The 13,476-nt window shown below is 45.6% G+C and overlaps 1 protein-coding gene across 4 annotated transcripts in view; it reads left to right on the forward strand.

The window, feature by feature from the left end:
• RCOR1 (REST corepressor 1) overlaps positions 1 to 13,476 on the forward strand; it is a 127,066-nt gene that overhangs the window by 34,211 nt on the left and 79,379 nt on the right. The window contains exon 1 of one of the 4 annotated variants that reach the window (XM_073349706.1): positions 6,298 to 6,407. The exons of the other annotated variants lie outside the window; for them this stretch is intronic. Coding sequence (XP_073205807.1) covers positions 6,380 to 6,407 — 28 coding nt within the window. The 5' untranslated portion in view covers positions 6,298 to 6,379. Of the gene's footprint in view, positions 1 to 6,297; positions 6,408 to 13,476 lie in introns of those variants that run through there. 4 annotated transcript variants of the gene reach the window in all.

The following is a 13,476-nucleotide window of genomic DNA, read 5'->3' on the forward strand; positions in this document are numbered from 1 at the left end:
GATTATTGGCCTGAACATAGTGAAACAGTAAATTTTATGGCTATATAGCAAACTTGTGAGAGGAGTGTGAGCACGCATGCCAGGTACAGTGTGGGCGAATGCCATGCACATTTAACCAGCCCCACTAGCTAGCATAGCCACCTTTCCCTTCCTCGCGGTAGAACCAAACCAGGCTCCAACGTGGTCTCTCATAATAAGTCAGTTTCCTGTATGCAAGCTGCACTCTGCTCCTCCCGTGAGGTACTAAGAATCCTTGGCTATCTAAGTAGGCAGATTGTCCTCCTTGCTGGCCACGCCTTATTTGGCCAGCTTTTGGTCTCCCTCTTCATGTCTCTCTGTCCTCCTGTGTCCCTCTCTGCCTTGCCATAGCCTCATTCTTATCCGCTTTCTTTCCTGGTCCCTCTCACTCTTCCTGACTTCCCTTTTTTGTCCCATGCCCTGCCTTTGACCAGGCATTCTCTCTTTTTCTCCAGCTGCCTGTCTCCCCGCTCCCTCTGCACTTTGGGGATGTTGCTCCAGATACGCAATGCTAATTTGTGTCTCAGGTTATGCCTACGATAAAAAAACCCAAACCCATGGCACTGAGTCTCAGAGTACAGGTCAATTGACTCAGGCTTGCGGGATTAAAAATTGCAATGTAGATGCTTGGGCTGGAGCCTGAGGTCTGAGACCCACTCCCCTCATGCCCAAATGTCTACAGTGCAATTGTTTAGCCCTGCAGCCTGAGTCCTGCGAGCCAGAGTTGAGTCAACTGACCTGGGCCAGCCCCAGCCATGCCTGAAGCATCAAAGCAGAGAGGGAGCTATGTTCTGATCAGAGGAGCATGCCATACATCTTGGATCTCTGGTTCGTGTTTACTGCCTTGCTTTTGCCTTAATTGATTCCTTTATAATATGCTGTGGTATGCAGAGGGTTGGCACCACAGATGGAACATTCATAATCCCAAAGTGAAGGCAGCTCAGCAAAATCCAACATGCTTGCAGGATTTTTGCTTTGGTCTGGCTGAGGAGCCCATTTGCTGCTGCTGAGGATACTCTGTTGGCTTGCACCTTGTGTAGTCATTCACAGTAGGTGTAAATGAGACTAGTTAGTACAGTAAAAGCTTTGTTATGGGGGGTGCCAGTTAGTCCAAATTCCAATCAACTAAGAGCTGTACTTACCGATGGAATACTAATTATCAAAGAATTAGAATACAATAAAATGAATTAAGTATAAACTAGTATACAGGTATTCACCAATCCAGTAGTAGTACTTTATGCAGAGTGGTTGGTTTCTTGAAGCACTTAGGTGTATACAGTGTGACAGGGTCAGGCCAGATGGCTACAAAAGAGTGGTCGAAGGTAGATACATTAGTTCCAGGTTAAGTAGGTCCCTTTTCCCTGGGTAAAATAACAGGGACTATTCCAGAACACTCAGAAACTTTCTAGAACTAATTAAGGCTGGCAGGCTAATTAGGACACCTGTAGCAAATTGGGAAGCTGCTAGAATTAAGACTAATCAGGACACCTGGTTTAAAAAGGCTCTCACTCCAGTTAGTGAGGTGTGCGCAAGGAGCTGAGAGTGAGAAGGTGTGCTGCTGGAGGACTGAGGAGTATAAACGCTATCTGGCATCAGGAGGAAGGTCCTGTGGTGAGGATACAGAAGGTATTGGGAGGAGACCATGGGGAAGTAGCCCAGGGAGTTGTAGCTGTCACACAGGTGTTACACAAAACACTATAGACAGCTGTGATCCACAGGGCCCTGGGCTGGAACCCAGAGTAGAGGGCGGGCCCAGGTTCCCCCCAACTCCCTATTGGATACAGGGGGAGTTGACTTGGACTGTGGGTCCCACCAGAGGGGAAGGTCCCTGGCCTGTCCCCTGACCCACTAGGTGGACCAGCAGAGACTGGGGGATTGTTCTCCTTTCTTTTTCCCATGCTGGCCAGTGATGAGGTTATCTGAGTGAATGGCAGATTTGGGCCACGAAAGTGGCCAAACTGAGGGCAACTGTGAATCTCTGAGGCAAGCAAAATCCGCCAATAAGCGCAGGACCCACCAAGGTAGAGGAAGATCTTTGTCACAACAGGTAAAGTTTTCTATACAATAGGTTATCTTATGACACTACATATCACTATGGGCAGTGTATCGCATACACCCAGATCACTAAACACATTCTTAACACTAAAACTATACTAAACATAATTTAATCTTTCTTTGATTCAGAAGGCACTTCAGGATCTTTCAGTGCCTCAGGGTCATCATTATCAACATCAATTATCATTGTAGATGTAGAAGGTGTAGGAGATTGGGCTGAATCTGTACTGACCCTATGACATACCCTGGAAGCTGCTTCTCTGATTAAATCCCTGATATCAGCTTGCTTACTTGTCTTCTGCCTCTTTTTGCATAAAAGTAGAGTACAGAATGTGTAATTGCATAACCTCCTGGGCAGTATACTAGTCCTGGTTACTAGATTGAAGATTTGTGTTGGGAGATACAGAAATGCTGGGTGGTAAAATGCCAGGTAACACGGTTTTTACTGTGTCTTGCTGTCATTCTGCACTTTTGTAATTGTCTACACAAGGTGCCAGGCAATGAAGAATTAAGCCTTTTGTCTATTCTAGCTGCATATATAGTATTAAGATATAAATCAATGGTTCTCTGCCTACAGGCCACTTGTGGCCCAATCAGCATACAGCTGCCATCCTCAGGGCCGTACAGTGTGTGTGTGTGTGTACATACGTGGACCGTGTGTGTGTGTAACACACACAGGTGCATATGCAGCCCACAGTGGTAAATAGGTTGAGAACCGCTGACATAAATGGAGAACTTTCCAGTGCTAACATCTGTCTTGATTGATTTGTGCCTGTGTAGTGCTAGGGTGTTTTGGGTGAAGTGTTAGCAAAACTCAGATTAGCACTGTTGTGGGATCCTTCATGGTGGTTTGGTATTTTTAGCAGAGACTATATGTAAAAAACATTCTGTTATGAAGTTTGGAGAAGATGGTTTGTTTTTGTTTTTTTAATTCTGAAATCTGAAGGAAAACTTGTCAAACCAAATAGCTCCTAGGAGCCGCCTGCATTTTCAAGGGCAAACGAAATACTGCCTCATGTTTGAATTAACACAGTCCTCTTTTTCTAAAGAGCTTTTGAAAAATACAGAGCAATCCCCGGCCTCATTTATTTTAAAATTTCATTAAATAATAGGCAAGTTTTTTAAAATTTCACAGAATATCTTGTCTGGTCCCTCAGAGCTGAGAGTAGAATAATGAGAAAGAAGGGCTGGCCAGTGGCTGGGGCAGTAACCTAGCACTCAGAAGAGCCTGGTTCAATTCCCAGCTCTGCCACAGATGTATTGCATAGCCTAGGGCAAGTTGTGTAGTCTCTGTGTGCCTCGGTGTCCCCCCCCCCCCGCTTGTTTTTTTCCCCAACAGTTGGTGCGGGGGAAGCACACACGGCAGCTGCTCTTGTGGGAATCAGTGGGGGCCAGTCCCATCCTGGATGGAGTGGGGAGGTGGTGGGATGGTCCAATTTTGGAGAGTGGAGTGGGGGAGCTCTCCCCACATGGTGCCAGCCCGTGCAGAGGATCAGGGCCCAGCTTGCTCTGTTCTTGGCTTAGCTGCTGCTTCCTGCCCAGCTGGGGAGGTGGCGCAGAGCTGACCATGGGGTGATTAAGAGCTCCAGCACACCTTGAAGCTCCAGAGGAGAGACAATAGCCCCAACTGGTGCAAAGCTGATACCGGGATCCATCCCTCTGGTGGAACAAGGCGCCTTCTCATTCTCGCTCATGTTCCAAGTACAGTTACCAGGTGTCTGGTTTTCGACCAGAACACCCGGTCAAAAAGGGACCCTGGCAGCTCTGGTCATCCCTGCTGACCAGGCTGTTAAAAGTCCAGTTGGCGGCACTGGCAGGCTCCCCACCTGGCTGTGTGTGGCTCCCGGAAGTGGCCAGCATGTTACACCAGCTCTTAGGCATAGAGGGACTCTGCGTGCTTTCCCCACCCCGAGCGTTGGCTCTTCAGCTCCTATTGGCTGCAGTTCCCGGCCATTGGAAGCTGCAGAGCCACTGCTCAGGGTGGGTGCAGTGTGCAGAGTCCACTGGCCCCTCTGCCTCGGAGCTGGCAGAACATGCCAGCCGCTTCCGGGAGCCCTCACGCCCTCCTGCACTCCACCCCCCAGTCCTGAGCCCCTTTCCGAAGCCAGCCCCAAACTCCCTCCCGGAGCCTGTACCCTCTCCCATGCCCCAACCCCCTGCCTCAGCCCTCTCTCACACTCTGAACCCCACATTTCTAGCCCTTCCCAAGAGCCTGTACCCTCCACCTGGAGCCCCCTCCTGCACCAACCCCCTTCCCCAGCCTGGAGCCTCCTCCTGCAGCCCAAACTTCTCACCCCCAACCCCCTGCCCCAGCCTGGTGAAAATGAGCTAGTGAACGAGGGTGGGGGAGAGCGAGGGAGGGGGATGGAGTGAGCTGGGGTGGGGCAAGGATGTTAGGTTTTCTGCCATTAGAGAGTTGAGAGCCCTAAATCCAAGCAGCCATGGTGCTGGCCATGGCGAGGGGATGGATTGTGGTCTCACCTCCTGCAGTGTCGCCCCTGGGGTGGTGGGGGCACTGTGGGGTGGTCTGGGTCTCCTAATGGCCATGTTCACAGCTTTGTGTGCTCCCCCCGCCCCCCCCCCCCCCCACCACCACCCCAGCCAGTCAGGAACTGAGCCAATCCCTGCTCTGGGCCAGACTAGGCTGAACCAGCTAGCACCATATGGTGAGACATGCAGCCTTACTCCAGGGGATAGGACTGTCCTGGCACCTCTCTGTCCCCATCCAAGGATGGGATCGTCCTGTTAACCCCCATGAGCGGCCATGTCTGTCTTCTAGCTGTTGGGAAAAATCACGGTATTGGGCTAACTTCCTGATTTCCTTGCAGTCCACGCAATGATGATTTACTAAGGGCCTCAGTAATAGTACTTCCTCACAGAAGTGTTGTGAGGGTAAATACCTCAGAGGTTGTAAGGTGCTCAGGCCCTGTGGTGCTGGGGGCATCGGAGTACCTTAGCTAGATGTTTCCAACAGTCCTAGTTAGGTTTGTGTCGGTGAAGCCTTGTGTTTGTCAGAAGCCGCATTGATGGCAGTGGAGTCTGGGAGATGTCAGGGGGTCAGATTCCTGGAGAGGATCTTGTGTAAGCATCTTCTGTGCTGGTGCTGCCTTTAATTTAGTGTCTTATGACTTAGTACTGTAATTTCCCCACTTGCTATCCTCAAAAGAGCCAAAATCTCAATCCCATTTACTGTGGGGGGTGTGTGTGTGTGGTATGTAGTGGTATTATTTATTATTTTGAGAAATCTATACCTATCCTGAAGATCAGGCTGTTGCTCAGCTTTTATAGTTTTATTCTTCTGTGCACAATGATTTTGTTTTTACTGTACTAGTGCTATGCTGTGAATATCCATTTATCATGTACTTTGCCCTTGGACTTTTGGGGACAAGTTTTTGTTAAATTCAGATACCACAGAATGTCCTGTACCAGCACACATCATTGCTATTGTTTGGTGAAGCTAGTACCGTCAATGTCATGTTCTGTAAAGCAGGATTGCTGCTACTGGAAGGCTCAGAAGGAATAGCTTGTCCTGATTTGTCTGAAGTTTAAAGAGAGCTTAGGGAACTTTATTTTCCATCTGAATTGGACTCCAATTCCTTGTTGTTCGGATCTGACCATCCATCAGTAAGGATTTTGAAACACTGAACATTTCTTTGTAGTTATCTTCGCCAAGCAAGTATCTGCATTTTATAACAACGCTGGTGTTTTCCAGGGACTTACTTAGAGTTCCACAAATCAACACAAGCTGTCTTAAAGGGATGCGGGCATGCTAATGAGTGTATTTTGGCACCACCTCTCCACAAAAAACAAAGCAATGAATTTGTTTTGCTAACGCTTCAGACTACGGAAACTTTATACTTGTTTGTTACACTGGGCAACTGAAACTCTGTTCCATTTCAAGTTGTAGTAATGCTGTAGTTCTTTTGCACACACTAGCATGATGCTGTGATATTCTGGTTGCAACTACTTGCGTGGGACTCTAAAGGCCAAACCGACTTAGTTGAAGCTTTAAAATAAATTGTGGACACATTCCTGCTGATAACTAGGTTTTGCGCTTCCTCGTCAAGGCTGGGGGTTGTGGGATGCTTTTCTGCTGTCCCAGGGTGAGTAGAAATTTTTCTCTGGCAAGAGAGCTGACCCAGAAACCCTCCCGGGAGGAGAGGGAGGGAGAAGGAAGTCTCTGCTCCTTTAACAGGAAAGGGGAGAGAGAGCCAGAGACAGGCTTGCATTGGGCCACTCTGATTCCTTCTCTGCAGGGGAGGGACAGTAGAATGGCCCTCCTGGAGAAGAGCAGAAGGGGAGAAGAATGACAGAAGAGGCCCTTTCATTAGTGGGTAGGAAGGGGAGGGAGGTGACCAGAGGATTTACTGTGTAAAGGAGCCAAGACTTTATGAACACAGGGACATGTCCAATTTGGAGGCTGTCAGATTATTTGCGGAAGGTGGGAAAGCAGAATTGATAGGGTGTGCTGGGGAGGGACGGGAGGAAGCTGTCTTGTCTTTACGTCCTTATTGATAAGTCTTATAAACAGTTAAACTGGTCTGGTGACACAGGTATCTTTACCTGCCCCATTGGGCTGTATTCTTAAGTGAATGATAACTGATGAAGAAATTGCAAGACCTGTGCTTGTTGCATTAAACCTGATGGTAATGTCTTTCTTACTCGTATGACTAGGCTGCCTAGAGGATTGGATCCTAAATCTGTTTTTTTTTTTTTTTTTTTTTAATGGCATAGGAACTTTGTAGGATATAAGGGAAATGGGAGGGAGAACACTTGTTGTGTGGAGTAACTCTTCTTGAAGAAAGGGAGTAGAAGCAACTTTTAGATTATTTGGAGTTCACGTTTATAAATTTGCAAAAAGAAAAGGAGTACTTGTGGCACCTTAGAGACTAACAAATTTATTTGAGCATAAGCTTTCGTGAGCTACAGCTCACTTCATTAGTCTCTAAGGTGTCACAAGTACTCCTTTTCTTTTTGCAAATACAGACTAACACGGCTGCTACTCTGAAACCTGTTTATAAATTTATCAACTGGCTTTTAAAATACTCCTGATAAAAATGAATTCTGACTTGATTTCCTGAACAGTTATTCTAAATTACTGTAATAATTATGGTGTGGCTGTGGGGTATGGTTTGCTTTGCATTTAAAGTGGCAGTGGCTGGCGTGATATGGGTAGAGGGGAGCTTGCAGTGCAGTTAGTGAAGTTCTGCCCCATGGTGAGAGGCAAGGCGGAAGCATCTGTGTAGCTGCATACCGAGATGTGTGTTGTAAATTTATACAGAAGTGTGGTGGAATGTACAATGAAACACATGCACATGGTTGTTTCAGTAAATGGTTTCTCACTAGCCCTTTTTTTCTTTAAGTTCCTTTTAGGGGTGTGTGTGTGTGGTTTTTTTGTTTAGTTAAATGGACTGTTACACTCTTAAACTTTAAACAGCATCAGGGTTTTTGTAAAAACAAGCTTTTATAAAGGATAAGACCAGCAAACATTTCCATTCTACTATTTTTTTTTAATAAAATCCAGTGCTTCGGTTCTCTTTAAACATCAAACAAACAACCTCCCAACCCCGTTCCTTTTGGTGTGAAAGTCTGGCTGTGCCTGGACAAAGGCCTGCCTTCAGTCAGATTTTAATTTTAGTTAATACATTTTTATGTAATAAAGACGAAGCAATTGTAGCTGTCACAGGACTTAACAGGTTGAGTTTATACTTCCCCCATAGGGAATAACTTGACCTGTTATGGGGCAATATAAACTCAATCTGCTGACTCGTGTGACAACTACAATTGCCTTATCATAACTAAAAGCTAAGTTAAAATCCTAGTAAAGAACACACTTTATGTGCATGAAGACAAAGCCGGAGAAAGTGTATGTAGTGTTAACTTGGGGCTTGTCTACTGCAACATAAGCTAGGGTGTGATTTTCTTTTAAAAGGCAGAAGGTATTCTGCATTAGCTCCTCATGTGTACATGGATTAATCTAAACCCCAAAAAGAGACACTGTATGTGGATTAAATGTCTACATGGAGGACATACAGAGAGGCTACTCAGGGCTATTTCCCTTCAAACTTCAAACTATATGCCTTCAAACTTTTCAGCACTAGTATAGATGGGTTTTACAGCCTTTAAAAATATTAGTGGGTTGTTAGTAGCTAGAGTTGACCATGTCTTTCTTTGAAAAGCTAAACTCTGCATTTAAAAACACCCAAGACACTGCACCACTAAAAACCTGAAAGTGAAACTGGACATCAACAAAACTGAAACTGACATAATTAATTTTTCCTCAGTTTGAGGAAAAAAATATAAATAAATTGATCCAAAATAATAACCAAGTCTAGGGTTTTAAAAATATTTAACTTTTGATAATCTATCTGTTTGCAGCTTATGACTCTTAAGTGGAAAGGTGCCTTGTTGGTGTATAAACAATACATAAATGTGACTCTGGCTGAGATTGTCCAAAAATTAGGAAATCCAAAATTAGGGCTCTCACAAATAGCAAAATCGTAAGCAGATGTCTCACAGTAAGGTATCATGTGGCACAGTTTTGTGGAAGATGGCTGCTGTATGGTGATGAGAATATTACTAGATTTTCTGAATTCGTGGGTGCATTAAATTATGACCTAGTCCTGAAATGAGCAGTGTGTAGGTACAGGGGTCTGCCTGTGCAGAGTTCACTGCAGAATTAGGACCAGTTCTGTGTATGTATAAAATATAAACTTATAATATTTTCTGTGTATAAAGACCATTCACTTATAGTTGATCAAACAGCTGCTATGGCTGCACATTGGTGCCACCTGCCTGCAGGAAAGAATGAGTGGACTCATAAAGCAAAAAAACCAAGGCGATGCCTCAAAATGATAACACTGTTTAAGCTGGATTTGACTGTGAGCAAATGTAGATGCTCTTTTGTTTGGGGTGTGTTTGGGGTTTTTTTGTTTGTGCTTTAACCAGCTTCCTCCAACTATTAAAAAAAAGTAGCATCTTGCATCAGATAATTTAAAAAAACTAAACGTGTGAAATTCAGCCTAGATTTGGGTTGAACTTGTTCTTTCTTAATAATGGAATACTGTCTCTCTTACTGAGCTCATTTTCCCTCAGCTTTTTTAATGCTCTTCATTTAGAAGTGCAAAATGACCTCCTTAACCCGTGCTGGATGATTACTCTTTATTTAACTCAGTAACTTTTAAAGCAATATTTTCACACTCTCTTAATGGTTATTACACCAAATGCGTTACCTAGGGAGGTGGTGGAATCTCCTTCCTTTGAAGTTTTTAAGGTCAGGCTTGACAAAGCCCTGGCTGGGATGATTTAGTTGGGGATTGGGATGATTTAGTTGGTAGCTTTGAGCAGGGGGTTGGACTAGATGACCTCCTGAGGTCCCTTCCAACCCTGATATTCTATGATTCTGTCAACCTCTGGGTTTGTAGTACAGCACCTTCATTTACTCTTGTGGTGTAGGGTGCTGCTTTTATATATAGAAATCTAAATAGTAGCGTCTGTTTCACGGGTGGATACAAATTTGCCCTCAGCACTTTATTTGCATATAGATTATAGTGCCAGTCAGGTGTAGCTACGTATATGAAGAGCTAACTGCTGCTTAATTTATAACTTTTTAAATTTAAAAAAGTCTCCTGACTTTCTGGTTTTGGGTCTAGAAATGTTCTGCTGCATTTAACACTACTACAGTATGTACAAAACTGTACTGCATCAAGATACTAGCTGTTAAATCTAGGCAGTCCTGCTGAAACAGAAATGAAAGGGGGTCACAAGCATAATCGGCTGACCAAGGATAAGTCACATGCACAGTGAAGCAGACATGTATAGCAGAGCACTGCTTTGAATTTCATTGGATCATTGCCTGAGACAATTAAAGCTAGCAAGAGGGAAAGAGGATGGGGAAACCTTCCTTCTGTTTTAATTGTTCTCAGAATGGTTGGAATTCTTTTGCATCAGAGCAACTTTTGTTAAAGCTAATTCTTGTTGAAATGCAGTACCACTCTGACGTCAGTGATGCTGATTTAACTGGGCAATATTACTGAGTTTAAAGTGGTCTCTCTTTTGAAATGATTGGAGCCAGGCTGACTTTTTTCTATTATGTATCACGGGTGTAGACAAGTGTGTGTGTATGGAGGAGCGAGGTGCCCAGCCAAAAATGTAAGGATTTCATTAATAAATTAAGAAAATACTGGGTTTGGAACAGAAGCACGTTTGTATCCCTTTATTTAGAAAGTGGCTGTATTTTAGTCGAGGTATGAAACTAGTCACGAATGTGATTATTTATCAGCTTTTATTTCATTTAACTGTAGTCCCCAATAAGTCTATACTCCTATTGTAATAAAACATAAAAACATTCATTACTGCCAAATATGACAGAGGCTCAGTAAATGCTGTTGCTAGTTATTCAGTAGTCTTTGAGTGTTGGAATCTCACCATCAGTATGTGGAGGATTTCAGGTTTGTACTGCACATAAACTTAAGTAATTCAGCAAAGTTCCGTGGTGGTGCTGAAAGCCTTTCATGTTGTTCTCGAACAATAGATACTCTGACTTCCATAGCTGCAGAATTCCCAATGCTTTAGGGAACAGTGAAATTTGCTAACTGCAGATCTGGTTATATCTAGGCTGGTAGCAAGGTGCTTCTGAGTAACGCCACTGCAGGTAAACTCCATAGCTCTCTGCACAGTAGTGACCTCCACAGGAGGCAAAAAAATAGAGGGCTGGATCACCCCTGTAGTGGTGAAGCGGACAGGAGGTCTTAAGGCCAAAGGAAACTTGGAGGAGCCACTTGGTAGAAATCCTCCCCGATTGTTATAGACAGTGGTGGGATGTGTCTTGGGGTACCAGCAGGTGGCTGGCACCAGCTGCGCAATATGGCTAGTAAGCATTGTTCCTTCTCTTCCCCCACCAATGACTGCAGCTGTTCCAAGTCTTGCCCTTGTTTGGGGCAGAGGTGGAAGGGTATTTCTGTTCTGTAGATGAGGCTTCATGGGAAAGCTATAATAGAGCTCTAGGCTGTTTAACGTTTTCCAGGTAGCGTCTGTTGGGGATCTCTGTGTGTTTGTGCGCACATGTGCATTTCCCCTCCCTTCCACACTTTTATGTAGATCCTGGGCTGCACAACCCTGGTGGTGGGGGTCAGAAAGGAGGGGCACTGATGCAGAAGATGGGCTTTCTGCATATGGATCATGGAGACATGACCTAAAGTGACTGTAATGCATTGTTACACTGCCTGTAGAACACACACAAATGCTATATTTTTCTCAGTCCTTGAGTGAACTCTAACAAGGAATTGATGATTCAATCCATCTCCTATCACTTGGTGTCAACTTAGATGGATTCATGTTGATTAGAATCTGCTGGAGAACTTAATATTCTGTCACACACTGCATACACCTGACTCCAGTGACAGCAGAACCATCATTTTCTTATGGCAATTTCCTATTTTCTTATCAGCTGGAGAACTATTATTTAAGATCTGATACTGTATATGTAACTAGCTAGCCTGTGTGTTTTTGGCATGGGGTACTTTTAATAGCAGCCATATGTTGCTCACTCAGTTTCTGCAAAGCATCTTGATTGCATTTTAAGAGCCTGATCCTGCTGTCCACTAAGTAAATGGCAAAACTCCCACTGACTTCAATGGGAGAAGGACTGAAGCTTATATTCGTTAATGTGTAGGTGTCTTGGAATGAAAATCCATTTAAGGCAGATGACCAACGAAAAAGTCCTTCACATCATTGAAGGCACAGTGTTGCTCAACAGATTCTACGCTGAAGAGGCGCCCATACTTAGTGAGATCAGTAGGGGCAGGACTGAGAACCTCCATTGCACTGCTTTGTAGGAGCTCCCTGTACCCCAGTGGGGGGTGTGGCAGCTGGGGATCCCCCCCTCTAATTAATACACGCGTGTGCGCGCACACACACACACGTGTTGTGGAGTGGGTCTGTTTTTGTTTCTTTGCGGGTGGGGAAATTATTCATTCTTCTCTCTCTCTCTCTCTCCCTCCCCCCTCCTCCCCCCGCCCCCATTACCTCCTGAACTTTCTGCACTAAGCCTGGTTATTCAGGTCTGGGGAGTGGTTTTTCCTAAAGGGTTTAAGCAGTGGGGAGAAGAGGGCTAACACCCTTCTGTCTAGCTCTTTAGTATCCAAATGAAAACTGGCCAACTGTACGTATGGTGGCCCCAGAAGAATTATGCATGGGGATGAGTCTGCCCCATTGTCAGCCTCACAACAGGGAAATACAAACCTGAAGGACGGAGTGGGCCATTATCCAGTGTTGTTGTAGCCAGGTCAGTCCCAGAATATTAGAGACCGGGTGGGTGAGGCAATATCTTTTATTGGACCAGTGTCTGTTGGTGAGAGAGACTAGCTTCTGAGCCACACAGGGCTCCTCTTCAGGACTGGGAAGCTGTATAAGCTCGGAAGCTTGTCTCTCTCTCACCAGGAGACGCTGGTCCAGTAAAAGATATTCCCTCACCCACCTTGTCTCTCTGAATGGGCCAAGACAGTTTTTTACAATCAGTCTTCTAGTGTGTCTGGTCTAAGAATGGTTCCTTCCCCTGCTGAGACCCCGATCCCCACACCCAGACCCCTCTGCTGAGCCCCCACAACCTTCACCTGGAACCCCCTAACGAGCCCCTGTGCATCAAGATCCCACCAGCACTGAGCTGCCCGTACCCAGATTGTCCCACACAGAATCCTCTCATCCCACACCTGGAAACTCTCTTCCCCCCCCCCCCCCCCCCAGCCCCTTCACACTTGGATCCTGCCTGGTTGAGCTGACCTACTCCACCTGTGGTGCACCTGGCACAGAGGGACAGGGCCCCAGGGTGTTTCTGGGGCAGGTGGCCCAGGCCTTGTGCTATGTCCAGGTCGGGTGCAGCCTCACCATGGAGTCCGTGTCCTGGGGGTGGGGCGGGGCTGCAGGGTGATCTTCCACCTTCACGCAGCCAGTGGCCTGTGCTCCCTACTGCCATGCTGGAGCCTCTGCATTTATTTATTTATTGACAAATAAAACTTGCAGAATTTAAAAACTTTTGGCACAGAATGCCCTCAAGAGTAGCTCATGCTTCGCACCTTCAGACTGCACTGCTGTCTTGCATGCTGTGTGCGCTGATAGCAGTGAGCTAGTGGAGACAGGAAGGGAAGCCTGACCACACCTGAGCTAGGAACAAACACAAGGAAAAGCAAAGGCAAAAAATTGCGAGCAGCCAGCATAAACTAATAAACAGCTTGCTTTGTTCCAATGATACAGCTTTCTGGGTGAGACAGATATGCTGCTGCTGAGAATCTACAGTAGGGCTGTATTACTCAGTTGGGAACAGGTGGTGATTTATGGCTCTTGGGAGTGGTGATGTTTGGGACAACGCCGGGGTGGCTGGATGCAGCAGTAGGCCCTTCTGCTGCA

Source organism: Lepidochelys kempii, chromosome 6 (assembly GCF_965140265.1).
Source record: "Lepidochelys kempii isolate rLepKem1 chromosome 6, rLepKem1.hap2, whole genome shotgun sequence".
Taxonomy (NCBI): domain Eukaryota; kingdom Metazoa; phylum Chordata; order Testudines; family Cheloniidae; genus Lepidochelys; species Lepidochelys kempii.